This window comes from Rhincodon typus, chromosome 24, assembly GCF_021869965.1.
Source record: "Rhincodon typus isolate 14 chromosome 24, sRhiTyp1.1, whole genome shotgun sequence".
NCBI classification, from domain to species: Eukaryota; Metazoa; Chordata; class Chondrichthyes; order Orectolobiformes; family Rhincodontidae; genus Rhincodon; species Rhincodon typus.
Genome location: NC_063355.1, coordinates 34,955,765 through 34,979,452, shown reverse-complemented (window position 1 = coordinate 34,979,452; position 23,688 = coordinate 34,955,765). Strand labels below are relative to the sequence as shown.

At 39.2% G+C, this 23,688-nt stretch overlaps 2 protein-coding genes across 2 annotated transcripts in view; one reads left to right on the top strand and one right to left on the bottom strand.

Annotated features, from left to right (window-relative positions):
* The window catches only part of LOC109927903 (D-amino-acid oxidase), a 19,059-nt gene extending 671 nt beyond the window's left edge, over positions 1–18,388 (bottom strand). Inside the window, exons 1-7 of the mRNA XM_048611742.1 lie at positions 18,259–18,388; positions 15,070–15,287; positions 13,210–13,324; positions 3,762–3,838; positions 2,166–2,231; positions 335–389; positions 97–198 (exon numbers count right to left, since the gene is read on the bottom strand). Of these exons, the coding sequence (XP_048467699.1) occupies positions 97–198; positions 335–389; positions 2,166–2,231; positions 3,762–3,838; positions 13,210–13,324; positions 15,070–15,263 (609 nt within the window). The 5' untranslated portion in view covers positions 15,264–15,287; positions 18,259–18,388. The remainder of the gene's footprint in view (positions 1–96; positions 199–334; positions 390–2,165; positions 2,232–3,761; positions 3,839–13,209; positions 13,325–15,069; positions 15,288–18,258) is intronic.
* Positions 18,389–18,450: 62 nt separating this feature from the next.
* The window catches only part of LOC109927902 (protein phosphatase Slingshot homolog 1-like), a 102,996-nt gene continuing 97,758 nt past the window's right edge, over positions 18,451–23,688 (top strand). Inside the window, exon 1 of the mRNA XM_020527927.2 lies at positions 18,451–18,676. Coding sequence (XP_020383516.1) covers positions 18,614–18,676 — 63 coding nt within the window. The 5' untranslated portion in view covers positions 18,451–18,613. The remainder of the gene's footprint in view (positions 18,677–23,688) is intronic.

The following is a 23,688-nucleotide window of genomic DNA, read 5'->3' as shown; positions in this document are numbered from 1 at the left end:
ATCTGCAGTGAAGAACTCATGAAATGGGAAAAGAAGAATAATCACTTATTCTTCTGATTCTCCAATGATTATTAGATGTAAAGTAAACTCACTTACCTTTATGATCTGTCCTCGAGCAGGTATCAGTTGTGGGTCTGGCTGCAGCTCTTGTGCTCGGATGCCTGTACAATTCACTATCACATCAAACTCTGGAGATAACTACCAAAGATATATGTATAAAACAAACAGTATGTGTAAAAAAAACTGATATCCAAAAACATAGACATTCAAGCAGCATAATGTTGCATAAAAACATACCCCAGAGATTATACATCATAAAATTAATAAAGAATACCTCTTGGAAGGAAGAGACTTTCTTTTGAACAAACTGGACTCCGTGTTCTTTTAACCTTAAATAAATGAAAAATGCCTATGAAGTCTATCACTGGAATCTCTACCATCATTTCAAATTATATTTCTCCATACTTCTAGAATACATATAGCACAGGAGTAAACTTTATACTATCTCCACTAAAAATTAACCGTCTCACATTTTCTTCGTTATTCAATGCTTTCTAGCTGCAATGGGGCTCAAGTGAAAACTCACTGTTGAGGCATTACTGTCACTGAACAAAGGATAATACAGCACAGGAACAGGCCCTTTGGCCCTCCAAGCCAGCGCCAACACATTTTGGCCTTCCACACTACAACTGTCTTCACTTACAGGATCTGTATTCCTCTATTCCCTTCCTATTCATGCATTCATCCAGGTGCTTCTTGAATGCTGTTATTGCGTCTGCTTCCACCATCTCCTCTGGCAGCGCATTCCAGGTACTCACCACCCTTTGTGTGAAAAACTTGCCTCATACATCTCTTTTAAACTCCACACCGCTCCCATACTCCCCAGTTTGAACGTTTGTCCCCTAGTAATTGACCCCTTGACCCTGGGAAAAAGCCTCATACTTTCCATTCTATAAGATTGCAAATGGCAAGGATAAACGTCTATCAAATCATCCCTCAATCTCCTGTGTTCCAGTGAAAACAAATCCAGTCTATCCAACCATTCTTCATAGCTAAATTCCCCCATACCAGGCAACATCCTGGTAAACCTTTTCTGTACACTCTCTAAAGTATCCACATCCTTCTGTGGCCTAACTAAAGTTCTATAAAGCGGCAGCATAATTTGCTTAACCTTATACTCAATGCCTCTTCAAGTGAAGGCAAGCATGCCATAAAGGCCTTCTGACTACCTTATTTACCTGCGCTGCCATCTTCAGTGATTTGTGGACCTGAACACCCAGATCCCTCTGCATATCAATACTCCTAAGGATTCTACCATTCACTGTATAATTTCCACCTGTACTTGTCCTTCCAAAATGCATCATCTCACATTTGTCCAGATTAAACACTATCTGCCATTTTTCTGCCCATGCCTCCAACTGATTTATATCTTGCTGTATCCTCTGACAATTTTCATCATTATCTGAAACTCCACCAATCTTTGTATCATCCACCAACTTACCAATTAGACCAGCTACATTTTCCTCCAAATCATTTATGTAGAACACAATCAGCAGAGGTCCTAGCACTGATCGCTGTAGAACATCACTAGTCACAACCATTTCGAAAAGCAGGCTTCCACCACTACCCTCTATCTCCTATGACTAAGCCAGTTCTGTATTCATCTTGCCAGCTCACCATTGATACCACATAACTTCACCTTTTGTTACCAGTCTGCCATGAGGGACCTTGTCAAAGGCTTTACTGAAGTCCATGTGGACAACATCCGCTGCTTTTCCCTCATCAATCATCTTCATCACCTCCTCAAAAAATCTTGATCAAGTTAGTGAGGCACGATGTCTCCTACACAAAACCACGCTGTCTATTGCTAGAAGTCCATTTGCTTCTAAATGCATATAGATCTTGTCTTTGAGAATCTTTTGCAATAATTTCCCTACCATCGACGTGAGGCTCATAGGCAGCCAATCTTGGGCCTTTACAGCAGTGGTTCCCAACTCAGAAATGGGACCAGAAGAATTCCCCGTTAGATGAAACCTTAGATGAAGGCTTAATTTTATTTTACTACATATACTGTCATTCTCAAAAGAATTGATATCCTCAAGCATGAATTGGAAGCTGGTCAAATATGAGCAGAAATAAGATGGATAAAAAGGATTGCATCTTACCTCTCCATCAACCAGGGTAAGTAGCTCTTTCCTTCCAACATTAGTGCAGTGTTAAACCACCCATGGCTGCAAAACAGAGAACATCCCTAAGCCATAAGCTGATTTTCTGGTTTTAGGTTTGGTCCAAAACCCAGTAGTGGGCATGATTTATTCTGTGTATGAAGTCTAAAGAAAACTGTAGACCTCATGTTTTATGAAACCTTTGCAATTTCATTACATGCAGGAAACAGAAGACATCTTCCCTCAATTTGTTTCACTGTATTTTTTCTTATATTGAGACACTAAACTCACATATTTAAAATGGCATGTACAATTTTAAGAAGAATGCCATGTTCAAATCCCTCCATGTTTCATTCCTCTTCTCTGTAATCACTTCCTGCTCTTAAGCTCTTGGAGATTTCAGTTCGTTTACAGCTGGTGTCTTGTGCATGGCCAATTTTCATCACTCACTGCTGGCATTCTGGTGTTCTGGTCCTGACCTCTGGAATTTCATTTCTAAAACTCTCTGCATAGGTTCTTATTTTTCTAATTAAATCTTAGCTCTTTGGCTAACTTTTTTGGGCCACTTATTCTAACGTATCTCAATGTAACTTAGTATTAGATTTTCTCTGATAATGCTTCTGTGAAGCTTCTTGGGATAATTTACTACAAAAAAGATACTTATAGTTTGAAATATTTGTTGTTACATCTGGGAGGCCCTAAAACACATTCCCGTCTTAAAAAAAAAATAAAACAAAGAACTGCGGAGCTGGAAATCTGAAACAAAATGAACAGAAACTGATGGAAAAACTCAGCAGGTCTGGCAACATCTATGAAAGGAAGATAGAGTTTATATTTTGAGTCCGATGACCCTTATTCAGAATTTATAGCATCTTGGAAAAAGTTGCATTTATGTTTATGAATGGCGGGTGGGGGCGTGATTTAGAGCGGTAGCAAGGAGAGCACTTCTTCACCTATGACTATTATCAGGATATAGCAGGAGGAGAATTAATTATTAAACTTGATAGTTTGTCCTATAATAAAGAAATCCTGGTTCCAAAAGTACTAACACTGAAGAATGTTGAAAGTTTAATGTTTATTGAAGAGGGAGCACAATTTTGCACACAACTGATTACTCTGATCTGGTTAGATATGAAAGGGCCCAAAATACAAATCAATTTCTCATCTGGAAGCAGATGCCTTAAAACATTGAATTTAATGGGAACTCAGGCACAGTGGCTGTAAATTACTGTTCCTTAAAACAGCAACTGCTGCATCACCTGTTCCAGCTATGATAATGGCCCATCTACATGAACTGGAGTTTGGCACTATCAGCATGGACAGCTGGCAGGTGTTTGGAAACAGGGTCACTGATAATCCTACATGTTACAAAATTGAAAAGGAGTATTTTTGTTAACTTGGATTAATAGTTTTAACTTTCTTTGCTGATCAGCTGCATGCAAGGATTGTCCATTAACCTAGAGTGCAAATCAATGACTATGGATAAATAAGAGATGGTTTAACTCTGGATTCAATTTCTACATTCCAGGAACACAAGCTTTGGTGATACCACTGTCTGCAAAAATATTTTAGGATGGCTTTAGGGAAAATAAATACCTAAATCCAGGAAACAGTTTGAGTTCTTCTTCCGTCAAATGTCTAAACCCCAAAACAGCATCTTTCCAGGATGGGTCCTGTGAAGAAAAATGAACAAAGAATGTTGGATTAATTTTCCTCAAGTTCTGAAATATTACAACCATACAAATTAATTTTTGTTTCCTTGCCATAATCTCAATTGCATAGAGATAAGATGTATGAGTTTCAGTAAACAAAACTATATTCTATTTGGCTATCTTTCTGTTTACCTAGCTATCTGAGATTAGTGGTATATATGTCCTTGGGAAAAGTCCACTGACATTTAGTTATCTGATTTAGAATGACACTAAGAAGGAGCCAATAAGTTTCCTGTACAAACTCAGATCAATGCTTATAGTTAGAAAGAGCAGGTTGCGCTGTACTGAGATGGTCAGTGCCAACCCTATCCAAAAGTATCATTGTGTAGGAAAACATCTTTAGAAATTAGTGTCACAACTTAAACTCAGCATTGGTCAGTAAAGTCGGCTTGCAAGCATCACAGTCTAGAAATCACTGCTAGCAATAGTGACACAGAAATGCTTAACATGGTAAGATTAAATTGCTCTGTTCACTACTTTAGCTGATATATTAGTTCACCGAATAAAACTGCATAATGCCAAAGTTAACATGAAGCATTTTTTACATATAGAGTCCCTACAGTGTGAAAACAGGCCATTTGGCCTAATACGTCCACATCGACATCCCACGCAGACTCACCCCCTTATCCTATCCTTGCACTTCCCACAGCTAATCCACCTAACTTACATATCTCTGGACACTATGGGCAATTTAGCATGGCCAAACCACCTAACCTAGACATCTTTGGACTGTGGGAGGAAACCAGAGCACCCAGAGGAAACCATGCAGACACAGGGAGAATGTACTAACTCTACACAGGCAGTCACCCAAGGCTAGAATCGAGTCTGGGTCCCTAGCGCTGAGAGGCAACAGCGCTAATCAGTGAGCCATCATGTGAGCCTTTTTTTTGCTGTTTTATGTGCCCAAACACCATCAGAATTCCATCAGGGGAGTGAGATTGCTAAAATCTAGGTCAAGCAGTGCAAGTGTCAGAATATATATCATGTTCTTAGACTCAGAAATGGAAATAATTTAGTGATCAGCAAGTGGATCAAACAATTTTTTAAACTTAAAAAGGCAAGATGTTAAAAGGAGATGTAGCAACAATGATGAATTATAATGTAGTTTAGGCATAGCAGAGATTCCAAATGAATCGGCACAGTTGTCTATCGCTCACTGTCTCATATCAACTCCTTTTCTGCATTTAGTGAAAATTTTACAATGGTCTGCAGCACATGACACTAATTTTGTGGATCTTCATAAAATATAAAGAAATAGGTGGCCTCATTGTTTGTGAACTCTCCAAACTGTGTCTCCTTTAAATATAGCTCCCAGCTTTGGACACAAGATTAATACAGTCATCCTATATTGTGTTCCATACGTATGCTGAGTTTTTAATATTCGTTTGGGTAAACTTTTCAAGTTCTGAGCTGTTTTGCAGCATTTCATCGTATGCATGTGCTGAAAGCATTTCACATTTGCCCTATAAAACATGAAAACATGTTTGGTTCTGCCACTGAATAAAATGAAGTAATCACTTGCTGGCAATGCTCATCTCAATGGCAGCAAAAAGCAGACATTCGATTACCATCAGCTCAATTCATACAAATAGTCTAAATTCCCAGTTCAAAATGCATTGTGCTGAATGAAACATACCATGAAGGTAGATATACAAAATTAGTTCAAAATCTTGATGCCAAACAAAACGTCAAAAGGATCCATGGTGTAATATGCTTTTCAGTCAGAAAGAACATGGGTTCAAGTCCCACATCAGGACTCAAACACATTTTCAGGATTACATTTCAGTGCGGCTCTGAGAGAATGCTGTCTTATTGTTGAAGCCAATAACAACTTACATTTTTACTGCACCTTACTAGAGTGGAACATATCAAGGTACGTCAAAAGAGGTTTATCAAAAAAAGACATTAAAATTCAATTTATCCATTCTGCCATGTTTACATGAAATTCATGATACCATCTGAAGAGCAGTATGTCTGGCTTCATAATGTGGATAACATTTCTCCATCAACTGATACCACTGAAAAGAAACAAACTGTCTCATTTGCTGTGGCAAGATCTTACTGTGGAGAAATTGTCTGCCCTATTTGCCTACATTATCAATGATTATACCTCAAAAGGTTATTCTTTGTTACTGCAGAGCCTCGAAAGCCATCTTAAGCTTACAGCATTTCAGTTCCACTTAACAGTCTCTGATTTCTGGTTATTTGATGCGTGAATGGGAAACAATGGCCTAATGGTATTACTGTTGAACTGTTAATCCAAAGACCCAGGTAATGTTCTGGGGACCTAAGGTCGAATCCCGCCACGGCAGCTGGTGGAATTTGAATTCAGGAAATATCCAGAATTAAGAGTCTAATGATGACCATGAATCCATTGCCGGTTGTTGAGGAAAAACCCATCTGGTTCACTAATGTCCTTTAGGGAAGGAAATTGCCACCCTTACCTGGTCTGGTCTACATGTGACTCCAGGCCCACAGTAATGCGCTTGACTCATAATTGCCCTCTGGGCAATCAGGGATAGGCAATAAATGCTGGCCTAGCAACGCTCTCATGCCATGAATGAATAAAGGAAAAAGTTGATGACCATGCTCTGATAGTCAATAAGCTTTCAATAAGCATTCACTTTAGAACAATTGCACTTCTGAATATGTTTCATCTCACTGCCATTTTATAATTAATATGGTCAACAATTACTCCACATTGTGGGAGAATGCAGTTTTACAATTTATTCACAATATTTGGGCATTGTTGACAAAGCCAGCTTTTATTGCCCAAATCCAATTGCCTTTCTTCAACTGCTGCAGTCTGTGTGCTGAAGGCACTCTCATAATTCTGTTAGATGGGGAGTTCAAGGATTTGAACCCAGCAACAATGAAAAGAATGGTGATATATTTTTCAGTCATTATGCAGTCTAACGTGAAAGACAACTTTGAGGTGGTGGATTTCTTTTCACCTGCTGCCCTCTTTATTTCAATTGGTAGAGGTCACAAGTTTGGGATGTGCTGATGTTCATCCAGTTATTGACAAAGTTCAATTTTGAGGCACATAAAGTCTGTATTTTAATTAATCTGCAACCTGAGAATTAAGCCAATGTTTGACTTTTATAAGGAAGACACTGACATGGACTCCTTCCCCATCTGTTTCCCCAAGGACTATTTGCACAAGTCACATGTCACAAACATCTGCGTGCAAGGATTGAAGTGACAAGCCTCAACCACAATTTTAAATTTAAACAAAACAAAATTCTATTTATTGTTATATCTCTATACAGAGACAGCAACTTGACAATGCAAACTAATAAATCGAAAACAGCAGGTAGTTAACACAAGTAACTCTATGACCATGTGCATTATTCCTTTTGTTTCAAAAAAGGGCAAGAACCACTGAATTAAAAATGATTTTGTAATGAAAATGAGAATGGGTCATTTGGAATTGCTTTAATTTCCAAGGATTGTTGGCCATTTCCTCAATTGGCAGTGCATGCCGAGAACAGTTTCCAATGGCAACAATATATTTCTGAAGCACACGCACAATGGCAAACACAATGTAACATTTAATCACAGGAAAATTCAAACTTTTGTATGGGATGTACAAGAACTTTAAGATGATTTAATTTACCACCTGTCAAAACTAATCAGCAAAAATTGCAATCAAATTTCATTATTTACCTGCATCACTCATTTTATAATTTTCAGAATTTCTCTTTGCAATCTGTTGCTGTTATCATGTAAAGCTCTCTGACAATGAATAAGAATCAAGTATCAACACCATGAAAAACCCTATAGTTTTATTTTTAGGATTGGCACAGCATGGTAAGAACTAAGCAAAATGTAGGTTGATTCGCTAATTACTGTACACCAATCATAAATTTAAAATTTATTCTTAGCTGATTTTCTTTTGATTTTGTAGTCAGTTACGATGGCCAAGTCTACCGATCCACTCCAGTAGATGTGTGTTGTTTCTTTTCTAATATATAAATGTCGAGAAAATGAACTAAAGTGAGTAAATACATAGCCTTAGTCAAACCCTATTTATGGTATGGCATTCAGTTTTAAGGAATGCATCACAGGATATATTGGCTTTGCATGGGTGTTGTGCAAAATCTTGGCCTCTTTTTCCCCTCATGTTTAGAAAATTGAGGATCATTTACCAGAAATATTTAAAATGATTATGGAATTCAATAAAATTGAATGGACCCTTCTGGTCCCAAAGGTGGAAAACTTTGAAGCAGGAGATGCATTTAATTAGAAGCTGCATACCCAAATCCCACCACCACTTGCTTCCACCGATTTAAGTTCTTGTTGTGAAGATCCATGGTTGATTGTACCTCTTTCTATCGCTGGGACCTTTATGTGATCAATTAAGGATCACTTAAGGGCTGTAGCCCCTTGCCACTCTGACTACTTCAGATGCAGCCCTCATGATAACTACTATCAGCTTGGCATTTCATCATGGGGGTGTGGACACAACTTGGACAAAGGCAATCAGTGCCTTATCAAGGGACTAGACCATCAGGCTAGGATTACCTTCCTAATGCTCTCTCCCTGCAGATTCTAACCCTAACTCAGTCGGAAGAACCACCCGAACACCTCATTTACCTGGATCCTCTATGATGTTGGGACTTCAGAGATACTCTTTTGTCAGTAGCCATGGCATGCTTGTTGGTGCTACTAAGTGCAAGGGCTCCTAGTCTCTGATTATCTGGCAGCTTGTGCTGTGTGTGATGTCTGCCCCAAGTATCTTGATTCCAGGAAAAGGCCTGCCAGTGCCTCACTCTTGCTTGACTGGCATTTGTTAAAATGCTCTTCCCTGGAAAAAGCAGCACAGGGCTCTTGTTGACTTGCCAACTGTCTGTTTGAAATAAAAGGAGGCAATGGGAGGCTTTTAAAAGTGCGATATCAGGAGTCCAGGGACAGTACGTCCCTGTTAGGGTGAAGGGAAAAGCTGGCAGGTTTAGGGATCCCTGGCTGACGAGGGATATTGAGGCTCTGGTCAGGAAAAAGAAGAAGGCATACATTGGGTTTAAGCTATTGGCCGCAAGTGAATCCCTAGATGCTTTAAGGGGGAAATTAGAAGGGCAAAAAGAGGGTATGAGATGTATCTGGCAGATAAGGTTAAAGATAAACCCAAGAGGTTCTATTGCTATATTAAGAGTAAAAGGGTGGCTAGGGAGAGAATAGGTCCCCTCAAAGATCAGCATGGCATCTGCGTGTGCAGCCACAGGAGATTTGGCGGGGGGTGGCCGGGGGTGGGGGGGGGGATCTTTAATAATATTTCTCCTCAGCGTTTACTGACGAGAGAATCATGGATGCTAAGGAAATAAGAGAAACAAGTGGGGATGTTTTGGACCACATATATATTATTAGAGAGGAGGTGTTTGCAGACTTAAATCGCATTAAGGTGGATAAATCCCCTGGGCCTGATCAAGTCCATCCTTGGACATTATGGGAGGCTAGGGAAGAAATTGCAGAGGTCCTTCCAGAGATTTTTGCTTCACTTTTAGCCACTGGTGAAGTTCGGGAAGACTGGAAGGTGGCTAATGTTTAAGAAATTGTTTAAGAAAGGTAGCAAAGACAAGCCAGGAAACTATAGATCCATGAGCCTGACATCTGTGGTAGGCAAGATACTGGAGAAGATACGGAGGGACAGGATCAAGCAACATTTGGATAGTCAAGGTCTGATTAGGGATAGTCAGCATGGAGGTGTGTGCGGGAAATCATGTCTGACAAATCTTTTAGAGTTTTTTGAAGAGGTAACCAAGAGGATAGATGAGGGTAGGGCAGTGGATGTTATCTGTACAGATGTTAGTTGGGCCTTTGAGAAGATCCTGCATGGCAGGTTAGTCATGACGGTTAGGTCGCATGGGATCCAGGGAGAGCTAGCTAATTGGATTCAGAACTGGATCAACGGTCGGCAGCAGAAGATGATGGTTGAAGTTTGTTTTCCGGACTGGAGGCCTGTGACTAGTGGTGTACCACAGTAATCGGTGCTGGGACCTTTGTTATTTGTTATTTACATAATTGATCTGGGTGTGAATGTGCAAGGCATGATTAGTATGTTTGTGGATGATATAAAATTAGGACATATAGTTGATAGCGAGGAAGGTTATCAAAAATTACAGAGGAATCTCGATCAGAAGGGGAAGTGGGCTGAGGACTGGCAAATGCAATTCAATACAGATGTGAGAGGTGTTGCACTTTGAAAAGTCAAACCAAAGTAGGACTTATACAGTAAATGGTAAGGACCTGAGGAGTATTGTGGAACAGAGGGACCGAGGAGTACAAGTACATAGTTCATTGAAAGCAGCACCACAGGTAGACAGGGTGGTGAAGAACGCATTTAGCATGCTGGCCTTCATCGGTCAAGGCACTGAGTATAGGAGTTGGATGGTATGTTACAGTAGTATAAGTCATTGGTGAGGCCACACTTGGAGTATTGTGTACAGTTTTGGTCACCCTGTTATAGGAAAGACATAGTTAAACTGGAAAATGTGCAAAGAAGATTTACGAAGATGTTGCCAGGACTAGTAAGCCTGAGTTATAGGAAGAGGTTGGCCAGGATGGGACTTTATTCCTTGGAACGTAGGAGATTGAGGAGTGACCTTATTGAGGTGTATAAAATCATGAAGGGCATAGATAGGATGAATGCATATAGTCTGTTTCCCAGCGATGGAGAATTGAAAACTACAGGGCATAGGTTTAAAGGTGAGAGGGAAAAGATTTAAGAAGGACTTGAGGGGCAACTTCTTTACACAGAGAGTGGTGCAATATGGAATGAGCTGCCAGAGAAAGAGGTTGAGACAGGTAGAATAGCAATATTTTTTAAAAATTTGGATAGGTACATGAATGGGAAGGGTTTAGAGGGATAGGGACCAAATGTGGGCAATTGGAACTAGCTGAGTGGGCACCATGGTCAGCAATGGACCAGCGTGGGCCAAAGGGCCTGTTTCCATGCTGTATTACTCTATGATTCTAGACCCATTACAAGTCAACCAATTCTCTAATAGGGGAATCCAGAACAAAATGATATAACTGACAGAGGACATAGAAAAGTAAAATGTAAAATCTTTTTTCCCCTCAAAAAGGGAGGTGAAAATCTGGAATTCTCTCCCCAAAAAGCTTCAGATACTGAATAATTTATTTCTAAAGTTCAGTGTTGAAAGGTTATCAAGGGATAGACAGTGGAGATGAATAAATAGTGTTAAGTATAGACCAATTATGATCCAACTAAATGTCTAAGCAGGCTCAAAGGGCTGAAGAATCTCCTATTCCCATGTCCTGCACAGATCCTGTAAAGTAGCCTGAAGGATCAATTACTAAAATCAGATGCAACCTTCTTATTCCAGGTTAAAGTTTCTGCAAATGTTTTTCCTTATGCCTGTGATGAATTGTGCATTGTTAAGTGATCCCAATCTTCTGTTTGTGCCTCTTACCTTCATCTTTGACTTTTAGTTCTGCCATCTGTGAATGACATGAACCCTAAGAGATGAGATCTTTGTTATTTTGCCCCTGCCCTCTAGATCATGTTACCAGCAGGTAACCAACAAGGTTTTGTACAAGAATTATCCATGTTCCACTAGTACTGTCACAAACAGGGAAACACTTTGCACAGTGGAGGAAAGAAGTGGACTTACACAGATGTAAATGGAGAGAAAGTGGAAAAGCTCTGAAGAATGAGTAATTGCATGTCACAGAGAAGGATTCTGAACACTCAGGAAATGTTAGCCAGTGTTAAGAGAAGGAGAACACCTCTCTGAGAAGCAAAGAGCATGCATGACCAGAAGAATAAATCATGATGGTTGAGGCCCTGGAGAGATTTGAAAATGACTTTCATGGCCTTGAAATCAATATACTGGATGCTAATGTCAAAAATGCTGCACAAATTGAATGTGTCTTTGTATTTTTTTAAAATCAACCTGTTCAGTAATGTTATCTCACACCTCTGGAGCAGGTGGAAATTGTAATTGGGCCTCCTGGCCCAGCGTTAGGGACACCATCACTACACTGATTTTTTAAAAATTTAACTACTTTTCTAATCAACCTGTTCAGAGATGTTATTACATGTCTCTGGAGCAGGTGGAAATTGAACCTGGGCCTCCTGGCTCAAAGTTAGGGACAGTACCACTGCCCCACAAAAGCCCAACGTGTGCATATACAAGCTCTGGTGGTGATTAGAAGTAGCCAGTATTAATTAGGAAAATGTTAGGGAACATATACAAGAACTTTTGCATGAGGATCTTGAGGTGCCTACCTTGTCCCTACTTTGAGCCACCTGATCCAGAGGTGAGTCATACCACTCTGAAAAGGTTGATTTAAAAATATCTGTGGTACAGTGATGACTTCTAGTGTTCCCTTTAAGCTTCATTCCCGTGCAGACACTCCAAAGTTCCATGCATGCTGATCAGCATGCCAACACACAGACTTCAAGGCCTGGGTTTGATTTCCACCTGTTGCAGAGATACTTCATAACATATCCAAAATGGTGATTAAAAAACACTCCCATAAGAACCAGTAAGGTGGTTTGTGGTAGTGTTCCTACCTCTGGGCCAGAAGGTCTGAGTTCAAGTGTTTTAAAATGCTCCTATGAAGCTTCTTTTGACATTTAGTTACATCGCAGATATTGAATAAAATATAAGTGGTTATGTTTTTATTCAGTCAGAATGAAATAATTTAATCAGGACGCACGTGAAATTTAGGCAAAGCTGAAATATCAAAAAAAATTTTAAAAATTAAAAATCTCATTAGTTTTATCATAATAGAGAAGTACAACATTCCACAAATTTAAAATTAGTTTCTCAGAACTAGAAAAGATTTTCAGAAGTAATAATGAACTAAGTGTACTAAGTGTACTATTAAAACCCTAGGTACACCTTGTCACAAGGTATAACTTTTTGAAGAGTTGTTGTTGTAAGACTAATAAGGTGAGAGGGCAAATTCTCAGTAGTTGCGTTTGAAATTGACTGCAGTCTAGACGTACTTCAGCAGCACCCTATGGAGGAGCACAGAATCAATGAAAATAACTTCTGGATAGCTGCCTTTAACTGCACATGTTCAGACTCTAGAAGTTGCTGTCAGTTTCAGAGGAATAATAACAATGAACACTAATAGTTTAATCATCATTACTATCACAAAATCCAAGCCATTAAAATTGAGAAGTTAAATCTCGCACATTAAATGTAAAGAACACATATTCCCCTCCCCCCCACTTCCAAAGGTTATGTTCACTAATCCTTCATGTTATATAATGGAAATATAATTATAAAGCTGATAGGAGCACAGTGGAAAGACTATTGTTTTAATTAAACACCTTCATATTTGGGATAAACAGTTACCGGCAGTTGTTCTTTGAAGATGTTGTATCCAGACTGCAAAAACAAGCCCATCTCATTCGCATCAGGTGAATTCACATACTTTCGAAGATATTCAAATGTTTCCTTGTTCCATTTGCTGTAGTTAAAAAACATAGGGAAATATGATACAAGCCATGGTTGCACTTAAGCAATGCCGTAAGTACATATTTACCAACTGTAGAACATTTCAATGGTGTAAAAGAGAAAAAAAAACAAAGTAAATATTAAACTACATTGTTATCCAAGTTACCATAGGGACCAGAGCAACACTTACCCATTAGTGCAAAGATCAGGGGGTAGATTTCACAGCACCCTAAACTCCCCCTTTCCTAAGCTAAAAATCCATTGGCACCTTACTGCGAAGAAATGGAGCTGACCCACAACCATAACACTGCGGCAACCTTAATAAGGGAAGTGTGAGTCTTCTACTCATCATGGGAAGGAAGGCTCACCTCAGCACCCCATCAATCTGATTGGCTGGCAACTCTTTAGTACCTGGAGAACCAGAAGAGAGCAGTGGCCACTCGGTCTAAAAGCAGTTCCCAAGAAGATAAAATGGATAGCAAAATTTGGCAAGTCTGGAAATTTCCAAGCATGGCTGGCAGACCCAGTGAAGAAAGGGTGGAAATAATCACAGATAATGGATGAGGGGCAACAAAGGGATTGTACCATTTTGGGACAGGGAGAGGGGTAAAGCAAGCTGCCAAAAATAATGTCTTCCTTCCTGCCTGTCATTAACCTGTGCAGCGAAAGCTCCCAGGTTGGTCACCTTCCATCTGTCTTCCCCTGAACTGACTGAAATATTTTAGTGTGGGTGGAATGAAGCCCTTAGTGGCAGTTAATTGTCTACTTAAGGGACTCAATAGACTGAAAGACAGGCAGACAGAAGGATGGAAAACCCATTTAATTTACATGCCCCCATTCCTGCCTTCACATACACTGGTAGGGCTAACTTTAACTATGAGTTCTATTTTATTGCAGTTATTATGTATAATTCTAAACTATTACTGACTTCCTTTAAGGGGCTTCAAAGCTCAAGGTGGAATTCTGCAATATCATAATATGCAGCAATTCATTTAACTATGCAGTGCGAGGACATGGGTTTACACTTTTCCTTCTTCAAGTTTTCTTGGCTTGGCTGTGCACACAAAGGAGAGACCACAAACCCTGTAAATTCACTAAATGGAGGCAGGTAAATTAGAAGCAGAGTTATAACATAATAAAATATTATGTAGCTGACTGAAACTGATCTATGTACTACAATAAATTGCCCATTATGGCACTTTTGGACCCAATCTCGGCTTTTCTGGGAAGAATTTTTAGTTTAAGTATTCTTTTCTAAAATCTTCTAGTTCTCTCAAAGTGACAACAATCCAAAAGAATGGGGCTTCCCTCCTTGCTAACTAATGAGCTATTAAGGTTTGGTTCTAGGAATATGCTTGGTTAGTCAGTCTAAGCTAGGTCAGTAATTACAAGTTCTACACTTGAGCTTGGTGAATCTGAGCTTATAGCAAAAGAAAACTGCTTGGATTCCCGCTCCTGCTCACTATCCAAAAACCTTAGTTAGAAATGGGGAGGACAGAAACAGACCTGGTTGGAAGGGTTAAAATAACAAACCAATGATTATAATCACTCATTAATAACATCCAACCAGAAAGCTTCTGACATCAATGGCATTAAATTTCACAACAGCTGAAGTCTTTAGAAAAAGATAAAAGTAAATGAAAAATACACAAAAACTCGTAAATACTAAAACATAAGATAAAACTGCTGCATGAATCCTCCACCATTTCTAATTGTTATGTAATGGAGTGCAGTTCTAATTTTCTACTGTTTTCTTACACTTCCTCTGGGATTCCTCGATCCAGCACATATGGTTGCCACAATCCAGCAGCTCCATCACTTGTAGTATGTGGTGTAAACTTATCTGCGTAAACCACAATATTCAATGGTTTGATTACAGAGTGAAAGCGTTCAATGATGCATTGAGCTGCAGACAAACCAATCACGCCAGCACCAAGCACCGCAACTTGCATTTTCTTGCGTCGATGTTCTAATGTCTGAAACAAAATAAATACAGACAAGTTGTATAAAGTGTTCCAGCAGAGGTCTGATTTTAGTCTTCTGTGTTCAGAAAGTAGCTTTTGACCTTTTCTTCTCCAATACAGTAATTGTTATATGAATTATTAACCAATCTGTTTGCAAGGCCAATAACATTTTCTGGCGATTTCGACTGGCTCAGTTGATAGCATTCTTATATTTAAAGATGGGGTTCAAAATCCATTCAACATACTTGAATACATAATCTAGACTGACACTTCAGTTTTGAGTAACTGGTACTGAATCATAAATGAGGCTCACACCATTCTCTCAGGTTAAGATCCCATGACTTTATTTTGAAAGACAGCATCGATTTTTTTGTCCAGGAGATATAGACGTCACTGGCAAGGCCAGCATTTGTTGCACATCTCCAATCATAGCTTAGCTAAAGTAAAAACAAAGAACTGTGGATATCAGAAATCTGAAAGAAAAATACAGAAAGTGCTGGAGAAACTCAGTGGGTCTGGCAGCATAGTCCAGTAACCCTTTCTAATGGAGTTATGATCCTTCAGGCTGTTGTGATCCTCCAGGCTGTTGTGATCCTTTGTTAGGCTCACTGGACTTGAAATGCTAACTGTTTTTCTCTCTACAGATGCTGCCAGAGCTGCAGAGTTTCTCCAGCACTTTTGTTTCTACCCCTTGAACTAAGCAGCTTGCTAGGCCATTTCAGAGGGCAGTTAAAAGCCAATCACATTATTGTGTAACAACAACATAAATTGCTGGAGAAACTCAACAGATCTAGCAGCATCTGGGGAGAGAAAGTAGTTAACGTTTTGAGTCCAGTGACCCTTCTTCAGAATATGCACTGTTGGGTGTTTGGAGTCACATGTAGGCCAAACTATGGCAGATTAAAATACATTAAAAGGACATTGGTGAATAAATGAGTCTTTACAACAATCAATGAGAATTTCATGTTCACTATTACTGAGACTAATTTTCACTTCCAGAGAGAATTTAAATTCCACCAGCTACCATATTGGGATTTGAACCCCTGCCGCCAGAGCATTACCTTGGGCCTCAGGATTACTAGATTATTCCTACTACACCTCTACTTCTACTCATCTCTCCATCAACATCACAGATACATATCCGGGCATTATCGCTTGGCTGCTTGTGGAATTTTGCTGTGTGCCAAATAGCTGCTGTATTTTCTACATTACAATAGCAACTACAATAGTACTTCATTTATCATAAAGTACTTTAGGACATCCTTTATAGCATGGAATGTACTATATAAATTCAAGTTAGATATCCATACTATATTTAAAAAACTGGTTAATCACTAGTACTGTGCTATGTATTGAAACAAACTACTGAGCTAACAGATAGTGCTGGAGAAACTCTAGAGGAGGGTTACTCCACCCGAAATGTTAACTCTGCTTTCTCTCCACAGATGCTGCCAGCCTTGCTTTGTTTCTCCAGAAACAAAAACAGAAATTACTCCAGCAGCAACTGTTGAGAGAAAAACAGTTAATGTTTCAAGTCCAGTGACCCTGACAAAGGATCTCAACAGCCTGCCCTCTTAAATTGCCTAGCAAACTGCTTCACTCAAGGGATAAAAACACAAAGTGCTGGCGAAATTCAGCAGGTCTGGCGGTAAAAGTCCAGTGAGTCTGACAAAGGATCACAAGAGACTGAAGGATCATAACTCCCTGTCAAAGGGTCACTGGACTCAAAATGTTAATTCCATGTTTCTCCCTACAGATGCTACCAGATCTGTGGAGTTTCTCTAGAAACAAAAACAGAAATTGCTGGATAAACTCAGCAAGTCCAGCAGGATCTGTGGACAGCAAAACAAGAGTTAATGTTTTGAGTCTGGTGTGACTTCTTCAGAATTGAGAGCTAAATTTGACTGTCCTCTCTCTGCTTGGGTTGCTGAAATTACTGGCTTGCACGTCACTGTGCAATTAGCTGCAAAGAGAAACAAGTTACATTTTTCCTCTCCATGGAGAAGGACCTCCCACCAGTGATACAGCTGAGATCCTGAATGTAATGTATAAGGATTTCAGGGCATGAACAAGTATCTTACTACTGTGAAACAATTTATCTGTGTGGAACAATAGAAATTCTGGGCGAAACTGATTGGCTGTTTTTTCCATGATCTTTTGTACAGCTCACAATGAATAGTTTCACAACAAGTTTGTTAAATATTTGATAGCTTCCCAGATGGTGAACGAATGATGACATAAAGAATGATTATGTAAAAATAGGGGCACTCAAGAGTGCATACCGTCACACTACTGTGTTAACTCAATGTTATTGTCGTTTCACAGTTCTTCCCTGAGGCTTTGTTCCTGTTTGTTTGATGCTTCTCAGCTACAAAACTGAAAGAAAATTTTCTGTTAAGGGCTTCAGGCCAATCCACATCCTACGAATATGACGAATTCCACACATCATCTGAATTATGAGTATGGAGTACTAAGTGCCAATGCTCAAAAATAAACTACTCATTTTTCCTAAAGGGAGTTGATAGTTTTTGAAACCTCTTTCTCAAATGACAGTGGCAGCAGAGTACTTGAATGTTTTTTTTAAGTAGAGGTACTTAGATTTCTAATAAGGATCGGGGCGGAATATTAGTGGGGAATAGGTAAGATTTGGCAATGATCTTGCTGAGTGACAGAACAGAGACGATTGGCCGAGTGGTCAACTCGTGCTCCTAATCCATACATTTGTATGAATTTTAGTTCGTATGACAAGATTTTCAAAATAATCAACACCGAATAAGAACGCACAACAATGTGAACAAAAAATGCGATTTGATCCCTCTCCCAATGTTAACTTGCTGCTTCTTAAAGTTCCAGCCCCACATCTTCGTCATAATCAGCTCTTCCCTGGGCCATGCCCTGTTCGCCAAGATTCCTCTGTCATTTGTTTTGGGAAAACGTACCGATCGCAGACAACCAAACTGACAAGAAGCGAAAACAAAATCACCTCCGAAATAGGTACTTTATTTCCAGACCATCCCCCTCAAACTCAGCCGACCATCTCACTCACTTCCCAGCGGCCCACGCGCTTTTCTCCTGCGGGGGCGGCGGGCGGAGGGATTGCGGCGCGCGCTCTTTTCTGTGACTACGTGAATGCGCAGGTGGGCGCGCGCTCTCGCTCTCTTCACTGTGTCTTGGCGGGCGGGTGCGCGATCTCGCGCCTTCGCATCCCTTCACCTCCTGGCGCGAGCCGTACCAACGCTTCTAACCGTCCGGAGAATTCGTGCATCACTCAGCCCCGCCTTCGGCCTCAGCCTCCCACATTTCACCTGCTGGGTAGCTACCTTTGCTCGCTGTTCCTTATGGCCTTGGTTACGGTGCAACGTTCTCCAACCCCGAGCGCTTCCTCCAGTCCCAGTGTCTCGGTGAGTCTGCTGCGGTCGCTAGCATCTCTGGGCTGATAGCTTCCCAAGGCTGATTGGACCTGCTTGTAATCTGGGAATGTTCCAGGCCTCATGCCGGCATGATTATTATACCTGAAATCAGAAATAAATATTGCAGGCGTTGTGCTGGGAGCTGTTAAATCAGAATCAAACGTGTGCTCTTTGCCCTTATCGTTGAAAATATTTCTCCATATTATTTGTTGTTGTTAGGATGTGTGCCCGCGGGGTTTTTTTTTGCAATAATGGTGTTAAAAGTTGACACTGAGAAAGCAAAACACAAGAAATAGATTCAGGTCCACTAAAATATTAGGAAGTTTGAGATCACCAAAAAGCATATACAATTTCACATAATTAACTCTGGATCTATATTCGCAATATGTGATGCTAATCTTCCTATAAACGTCTGCGAGTGGCTGCTTTGTTTGATTTGAATTCCTTTGTTTTTAGGTTTTGATTTTCAACGTTTCATCAAGGCTGTTTTTTAAAATAGCAGTATTGGGTTTCTTGATGAGATTTTGTTTTTTCTTGGAGATTTTAGGCTGATAAATTTGGAAAATAGCTAATTCCATTACTATATAATAGCTGCTGTGGTAACGTGATCCATTGTTGCCTCCTTTGGAATAAATATTCTCATTGCCACATTTAAGGTTGCAATGGAATTGGTGCAAATTGTACAGTATAGATTTTAGATTATGTAAATTTCTTACCCTCTCAAAAGGTATTATCTGTTCTCAATAAATTTGGAATAATTGTGGTGGACACTCAATTGGATGTGGGTATCATCAACACGAGTTGACTGATTCTTGTTATACATCTGATACAGCAAGATCAGCTCGAACTTATGGTTAGATGGTAATGGTTGGTTCACTCATGACCTTTAGGGAGGAAACTGCTATTCTTACCTGGTCAGGCCTATATGTGACTCTAGACCCACAGCAATGTGGTTGACTCGCAACTGTCCTCTGGGCAATTAGGGATGGGCAATAAATGCTGCTTAAAAGCAATGCCCTCATCCTGTGAATGAATAAAAGGAGGAAAAACTGCTTCCATCTGTCAGGTATACATCCTGTGAAAATGACTTTGAAGCACTTATCACCCTGAAGAGATGCTAGTCTCTTGGATTGGGTCCAGTGGAGGGTCACCTGATTACACACCTGCATGAGGTTAGAAGCCACTTGAAATATTCACATGATCAATGATGTCCATTAGATTTTGTTTGCAGTTTTAAGATATAAACAGGTTACTGTAAATCACCTGCTTTTGATGTTCTGCCCCTTGAATTCTCAACAGCAAATTATATACACAATCCTCAATGGGATTATGGGTATCTCCATATAATATGCTTGAATAAATGTTTAATCACACTTCACGATCATTCTGTGTTTCTTGCTTTTGCAACTTGGCAAGCTGCATTGGATAACTTTATGGCATATTGAAATAAGACCTCGCAGTTACAGCTGGCAGATGGCATTAAGAATTGCCTGATGGTCACCTATTGTACATCAGTAGTTAAAAATGAGTCCCATTCTATATTTATATGCAGTCCGTGAAATTCATTTTTTTAAACAAAAGAAAACCATTACGTACTCAAAATCATTTCACAGTTGGAATGTGCCCTGGGTTCAGATGACAGTTATGACAATATCTGAATTTTGATAACTGCCTTGGAGTCACTCTCAACTGCATATTTATGCACGATTTCTTCATTATCTGTGCATAGTAGGTGCTAAAGCTAAGAGGAGTAACAAATTCCTTTGCTATGCTTACCTAAGAAAAGTGCCATTATTTTTTGTCTTTGAGGAATATCCCTTCAGAGATCATATTCCCCTATGCTAAAGAGTATCACACTAATGTTCCAACATGTGACTTGGATGGCTTGGTAAGCAGTTGCTTAAAAATTATCAATTGGTCATGAACAAATTGTGTAAGCAGACTGTTAGAAATGTTTAAGTTATAAACTATTTAGTATGATGTCCGTATAACCTCCCATACGTACCTGAAATCAAGCCGTGCTGTATTTACTGCAGCAATGCAGGATCATGATTTCGTTTTATAAAATTAGCATTTTTTTCCTTGTGCAACCTGGCTCTTTGAAGGTAGTCCGCATGTGAATTTGCTATTCCTTAATTCTTATAGAATTTAGCCTACTGTACATGCAGTAAAACGTTTTGTAATAATATTAGTTATTGGGGTATTTAGAAGGTCTAGGAGACATGTTTTGTTACATTAGCATCTTCATGTAATTGAAGTATTTCAAATATTGTGACTGGTGAAATTCCTTTCTTCCTGATTGAGTGTAATTTTGATTCCTGATGGCTTTTCAGTTCTTTTTGTTAATGATCACATTGCACAATCTCCCTGATTTCATTACATCAGAAAGAAAAAAAGCACCCAATTACGTTGTAGTAATAATCCTGAGACATTTCCATCTTTACAGTTCCTATTCCAATGTTGTTAGAAAAACGTAGCGTTTGTATTATGGAAAAAAAAAAGTAAATCACAAACTTGAGCATGAACAACACCTCTCTCTATCTACAAACGGTTTGCCGTTGAACTTGAGGGTCTTTTTAAAACAAATCATGTCACACAGAGAATTAATTCATCCCTACTTGTGTTTTACAATTGCACAATGAATGAAACTGGATGATTATACTTTTTTATCCAACATTTTTGGATACACTGTGCAATTGTTAAGTTTTGCAATATGGCCTCACTTAGGTTATCTACATGGAATTTCAAAAGTCCTAAGTTGAAAAAAATACTTCAGTTGAATAACCATTGTAAATTGGTAAACTACAGGGTAAAATAAGTGTCACTAATTTGTAGCACAGGGTCTTGTAATTAAGTGTTTATTCTGGTAACCATTAAATCAAACTGAGGTGAAATGTTATTTCAAGCAAATCTAAGCAGCCAGATTAACAACAAACTATATAAGGCACTTAGGCAGCCTTCCACTATAGTTAAAAGATATAGATCCGGCTTGTTGCAATGATTGCTAAAATAATTTATGTTTGGTATGGTTTTTAGTTTAAGAGAATGGACTTTGTGCATGCACTTTGTAATTGAGTTTATGATACATAGAAATGGTTGCAAAATACTCAATGTATTTTAATTATTTGAAGCATGAATAGTGACATTGTTCCGTCCTTTAATGCATACACTTTTTTTTAGCAGTTATTGTAACGAGTTCTTTGCCTGATTCACATTTTGTAACATAGTGAAAAGCTGGAGAAGAGGTTTAGATAGGAACTTTTTTTATCGGATGGATAAGATTCTTTTATACAATTTTTGACCTCAATTTGATTGTGTTTGGCACCTTAATTATTTGCAAAGGGCAATAGAGGGGATACTTTCCTGTGCAAAGCCAAATGCTATAAAAGCTAGAAACTGAAATTTTAAAAAAAGCAAATGCACAAAATACTCAGCAGGACTGGACTGGTGGCACTATCCTGCAGTGTTAATTCTGTTTCTCTCCACCAGTAATATTTGCACTTTTGGTAATTTGTTTGGCTCTAAAACCTTTGATCAGCCAGGAGATAACTGGCAAGGGATTGCCTAATAGTGCAATATAGTAAAAATATTTGTAAAATATTAGTTACACATCTGCCTTTGTGAAATCTTGAGTTCAGTTTATTCTCATGTTACCATCTCTTTAAGGGTTGCACTGAAAATGCTGTATAGGCTGATGTGCTTGTATGATTTTAACATTCTGTGCCTGTATTTAATTTACACAGTGAATGGGCCATTGACTGCATTACGAGTTCAGTGTCAATGATCTGTAGTTGCACACACTGTACCTTGTTATGATCAGTTCTTCAGGGAGTGTTTTATAACTAGTGTATTGCTCAAAGTAATGTTCTATCTCAGAAATATCTCTTAATTTCTCATTGAATGCCATGTAACTTCAGTTAATTATGAAACAAACACACAGAATGCTGGAGAAGATCAGCATGCCTAGCAGTGTCTCTTGAAGGAGAAACAGTTAACATGTCAAGTACAGTATTACTCTCCTTCAGAATTGAAAAGGTATTGGAAATGTTATTTATTTCAACTTTTGACAGAGGCAGAGGCCCAGTGCAAATGATAACGGGGTTGCTAACACTGAATATTGGAGCAGCAGTAGGCCATTCAGCCCTTCAAACCTCCTGCTATTCATTCTGATCATGGCTGATCATCCAACTCAATAGCCAGTTCCTGCTTTATCCCCATATCCTTCGATCCCTTTTAACCCCAAATGCTATATCCAATTCCTTCTTGAGATCACACAATGTTGGGGATACAGGTGAAGAAAGAGAAATGAGATGTAAAATAGATGTAAATTAAGGTGTAAAAGGGAGGGAATGAGTCATTTATACTAAGAGCAAATTTTAACAAGACAAGGCTTTTGCAGCTGCGGTCATGAAGCATGGAGAGAATGAAAGAAAATGGATTACAGGCATAATACAGTTAGTTTTTGAAGTTATTGAATTGGATATTGATACCATGAGGCTCTAAAGTGCCTATGCAGAAAATGAGGTGTTGGTCCTCAAACTTGCATAGTGTTTCATTGGAACATTGCAGCAAGCCCAGGACAGGAAAGTTAGCATGAGATAAGGCTGAACAACTTGCAACCATCTTTGTCCAGAAGTGCCAAGTGGATGATCCATCTTGGTCCACTCCAGAGATTCCCAGCATCACAAATGCCAGTCTTCAGCCAGTTCAATTCACTCTGACATCAAGAAACAGTTGGAGGCATTGGATACCACAAAATCTGTGTTTCTCACTCTCATTCTGCTGCCTTCTCCCAGTAACTTTTGATACCCATACTATTCAAGAATCTATCTATCTCTGTCTTAAATGCATTCAATTACTTGGCCTTCTGTGACAATGATTTCCACAGATTTACCAGCCTCTAACTGAAGAAATTCTTCCTCAAAGCAGTTTTAAAGGAAACACATCCGCTGGCTTTCCTTTGTCATATTTGCTCATTCCCTGAGGTTGTTGACTTGCTCACT